This window comes from Ipomoea nil, unplaced genomic scaffold (genome assembly GCF_001879475.1).
Source record: "Ipomoea nil cultivar Tokyo-kokei standard unplaced genomic scaffold, Asagao_1.1 scaffold3069, whole genome shotgun sequence".
Classification (NCBI taxonomy): Eukaryota; Viridiplantae; Streptophyta; class Magnoliopsida; order Solanales; family Convolvulaceae; genus Ipomoea; species Ipomoea nil.
Genome location: NW_017619497.1, coordinates 413,149 through 417,804, shown reverse-complemented (window position 1 = coordinate 417,804; position 4,656 = coordinate 413,149). Strand labels below are relative to the sequence as shown.

The window sequence follows — 4,656 nt, the reverse complement described above, 5'->3', positions numbered from 1 at the left end:
TAGGGGTTTAACGGAAAGTGTTGAGATGCGCCGGATGATGGAAGGAATGCATGATCCAAGGCGAACTGCTGGTGGGGGGCAAGTAGGGAGGGAATACGGAGTGAATGCTGGATTGCAGCCGACAGACGAGTTTCGGGAAGGTAGAGGTAGGGGGGAACGTGGCAAGGGCTTGAGGCGTGGGGGAGTTGTGTTGGCAGGTGACTTAGGCGGCTTGCATGGGGGTGGCGTGGGCGGTTTAGAAGGAGCTGATGTAGGCAGTGTGGGTAGAGGAAGGAATGGAGGCAGAATGGGGACGATTCAGCATGGGAGGGGGGATGGGGGGTCTACACGGCAGCAAGGGGTGGTGGGGGGTGTGGCGGAGTTGACGGATAGGTGGGCGGAGATGGCGTTGATGGAGGAGGAGGGGGCGGTGTTTATGCCGGAAGGTGGAGATGTGGTGGTAGAGGGTGATGGGGAAGAGGAGGAGGAGACATGGAGGATTGTCGGGCGGTTTTTGACGCAGAAGATGATAAAACTGGACTTTATGAGGCAGGTTCTAGCGTCTGTTTGGCAACCGGTACGTGGAGTACAGGTAACGGAGATTCAAAGGGGTTTGTTCTTATTTGTTTTTTTTCCATAATACGGATATGGAATACGTGCTGAATGGGGGACCCTGGGCTTTTGAGAATAATGCTCTTGTGTGTCGAGAGGTGTTGGATGGGGTAAATCCTGTGGATGTAGAGTTGGATATGATTGACATGTGGGTACAGTTGCATGATATGCCAAAGGGGTACACGTCGCATACAATTCTGGAACAGGCAGGGAATTTTTTGGGCTCTTTTGTTAAACATGATGACCGATTTGAAGGGGCGCCATGGCTAATGTTTCACCGTATTCGGGTGTCAATCTCGGTTGATAGGCCACTCAGAAGAAGGATGAGGTTGACGAAGAGAGATGGGACTACAACATGGGTAAATTTTAGGTATGAACGGCTGCATAAGTTTTGCTACTTTTGTGGTTGTATGGGTCACTTGCATACTTTCTGTATACACGCTAGGGAGGCTGGAATTCCGGTGGAAAGGTACCTGTACTGCCCGGATATGCGAGCTGGTGGATCCCGGAGCGCTCCTAGAGCGGTTGGGGATAGCTGGCTTGTTCCGGTTGGCGGGAAACCACGACCATTGGGAGTCAAGCTACGTGTGGTAGATGGGGGGACAAGGGAGTGGGGGTGTCACACCCACGAGTATGTCTGAGGATGAGGTGGTGGTGGTTACGGCAAAGCGACGCAGGCATGGGACGGAGGGGGGAGAAGATAGTGGAAACGATGAGGTAACAATTGCGGCTGGTTCAAAAAGCTTGTCCATGGCGGGAGCTGGTGCTCAGCCCCGCCCATCATCATAAGTACGTTGAGCTAGAACTGTCGTGGCTTGGGCAATCCACGCACAGTTCGACAGATTGTGGGCCTAGCGTCCAGTAAGAAGCCGGATTTTGTGTTCTTGATGGAGACCAAGGTACCATGGATACATGCAGAACGGATCCGGGTTACGCTTGGGTATGAAGGTTTGTTTTATGTTGATAATGATGGTTTGAGTGGAGGAATGACGCTCTTATGGAAGAAGAATAATACGGTGAGGCTTTTAAGCTACTCGCAGAGTCATATTGATGTGGAAGTAAGCTTGTTTAATAAGTTATGGCGCATGACATGTATCTATGGTATCCCCGAGCGTGGTAGGCGGGAGGAGACATGGGATTTGCTTGGTACTCTGAAGACTAGATCCTTATTGCCCTGGGTGGTGATAGGAGACTTTAATAATCTCCTATATCAGCATGAGAAGAAGGGGGGAAATCCGTATCCTAATAGTCTGTTACGGGGTTTCGGAGATGCTGTGGATGACTGTGGTTTGATGCAAATGCCAATGAGAGGCCACCAATTTACGTGGCAGAAGGGGAAGGGGACGCCGAACTGGATAGAGGAAAGGTTGGACAAGGCTTTAATAACGAATGATTGAGGTCTGCTCAATGAGAATGCATGGTTGGAGAATATTCGAACCCGGGCCTCGGATCACTCGATCATTTTCCTCAGTATTAATGCTATTTGCATGCCAAGGGGAAGGGGGCCGCGGAGATTCAGGTTTGAAATGGCTTGGCTATTAGATGAGGGGTGCAAAGAAGTAGTAGAAACGGCCTGGCAGGAGGGGAAGACGGAGGGATTGCTGCATTGCCAGCAGTTGTGTGGAGAAAAATTAATGCGGTGGGGGGTGACCAGTTTCATAAATTCGGGAAACGAATTAACCAGCTACAGCAGAGGCAGGATGCCATACGAGATAGACGAGATTTGGTAGCGCTAGCTGAGTACCAACAGATTGAGAATTCCCTGAAACGAATCGAGGCCCAGGAGGATGTGTTCTGGAGGTAGCGAGCTAAGCAGCACTGGCTACGCGGGGCTGATACGAATACAAAATTTTATCACAGGTATGCCTCTGCACGTAGGAAAAAGAATTTTATTTCTAGTATTAAATGTAATGCTGGTAACTGGGTGGAGGGGGATGATATGCATGCTGCTATACAAAATTATTTTGACAATATTTTTGCCTCTAGTGGATTGAGTTGTGATGATCCACTTTTTGGGGTCCTAGCCCCACGAGTAACGTTAGAACAGAATGTGATGTTTGACCGCCCTTTTGAAACTAATGAGGTTAAAGAGGCTCTCTTTTCAATATATCCGGATAAGGCACCGGGTCCGGATGGGTTAAACCCGGGTTTTTACCAGCAGTTTTGGGGGATAGTGGGAGAAGATGTATCTGGCTTTATAACGAATGCTTTGAATTCCTGTGTATTCCCCGAGGGATTGAATGATACTAACATTGTTTTGATACCGAAGAAGGAGTTGCCTGAGACAGTTGCAGATTTAAAGCCGATTGCATTGAGTAATGTCATTTACAGAATTATGGCCAAGATGATAGCAAATAGGATGAAAACACTAATGGGAGGATTAATATCAGAATCCCAGAGTGCTTTTATCCCAGGAAGGCTAATCACTGACAACATTCTAGTAGCAGCAGAGGTGGGGCATTATCTGAATAGAAAGCAATGTGGTAGAGTGGGGTGGAGTGCTTTAAAGTTAGATATGTCAAAAGCCTATGACAGAATGGAGTGGAACTTTCTTGAAAGGATGCTGACTGTTATGGGTTTTAGTGAGAAGTGGATAAAGCTCATTATGCTGTGTGTAAAGACGGTTAATTATACTGTAATGGTTAATGGTATAGTAGGGGCACGTAAAAGCAACCAGGGGACTCAGGCAGGGAGACCCTCTCTCTCCGTATTTATTTATTATTTGTGCAGAGGCTCTCTCGATGGTATTACAGTATGAACAGTTGGCAGGCTCAATACATGGGTGCAGAGTTGCAAGGGGGGCGCCACCTGTATCGCACCTATTTTTTGCGGATGATAGTCTCCTATTTTTTAAAGCAAATATCCAAGAGGCGGGAGTTATAAGGCAGTGCCTTGCAAGGTATGAGAAATTGTCAGGCCAGGTGGTGAATTATAATAAATCTAATATATGTTTTAGCAGAAATACCCAGGAGGCTGACAGGGTGCAGATAGCGGATTGTCTGGGGGTGGTGCAAGCACCCAATTTTGGAAAATATTTGGGCCTACCTTCCTTTGTTGGGAGAAATAAGAGAGCTGTTTTTTCGTATGTGGAGGAAAAGATCATGCAACGAATTGGTTCGTGGAGTAAAAAGTTGCTTTCTCAGGCTGGTAAGGAAGTGTTATTGAAAAGTGTAGCGCAATCTATGCCTACCTATTCGATGAGTGTTTTTTTGTTACCTGTGACAGTTTGTCAGTCAATTGAGCGAACTATGAATAAATATTGGTGGGGAATGGAAGAGAAAGGGGAATACATTGGAAGGCATGGGACAGGTTGTCCATACCAAAGAAGTATGGTGGTATGGGTTTTAAAGAACTAAGGGCTTTTAATCTAGCTATGCTGGGTAAACAGGCATGGCGTATTTTGACGGACCCAGGATCACTCGTGGCTAAATTTTATAAGGCAAGGTATTATCCCACAACTAGTTTTACAGATGCAACTATTGGTAATTGCCCAAGTTACTGTTGGAGAAGTATAATGGCAGCTCATGCAATGGTAGTCTCAGGGGTGCGAAGGAGAATTGGGAATGGGCAGACAACTTTAATATGGGGACATCCGTGGTTACGAGATAATCCTAGCCCGTTGATTCAAACAGAAATGCCACAGCAATTGAGAGAGGCACGAGTTGCAGGATTAATTGATTTACAGACTCATACCTGGGATCCACATATCTTGTCTGACTTATTTATTCCTGAAGATGTGGAGCGAATAAATATGATCCCTGTGAGTCCTGAGTATGAGGACTCAGGGTATTGGATGAGTGACCCCAAGGGGACATATACAGTAAAGAATGCCTATAGGCATATTGTGGGTGATTATGAGAATAACCCAGCAAATTTTGATAAATGGGTTGCAATGTGGAAAATAAAAGTCCCCCCAAGTGGAAAACTTTCTTGTGGAGAGCCATATGTGACATTTTGCCAACAACCCTTAACTTGATATTTAAAAGGGTTGAGGTGGACCCAACATGCCCAATGTGTGGTTTAGATCATGAAGATGTGATGCATGCTTTAGTACTCTGTGAATAT

The 4,656-nt window shown here is 46.6% G+C and overlaps 1 protein-coding gene across 1 annotated transcript; it reads left to right on the top strand.

Moving 5' to 3' along the window:
- Nucleotides 1–626: 626 nt before the first annotated feature.
- Nucleotides 627–1,232, top strand: LOC109164721. The gene has a single exon (XM_019313268.1). The coding sequence runs from the start codon at nucleotides 627–629 to the stop codon at nucleotides 1,230–1,232; it is 606 nt and encodes a 201-aa protein (XP_019168813.1).
- Nucleotides 1,233–4,656: the final 3,424 nt, after the last annotated feature.

Coding starts and splice junctions, on each gene's coding strand:
- LOC109164721 (XM_019313268.1), top strand. CDS start 627: ATGGAATACGTGCTGAATGGGGGACCCTGGGCTTTTGAGAATAATGCT.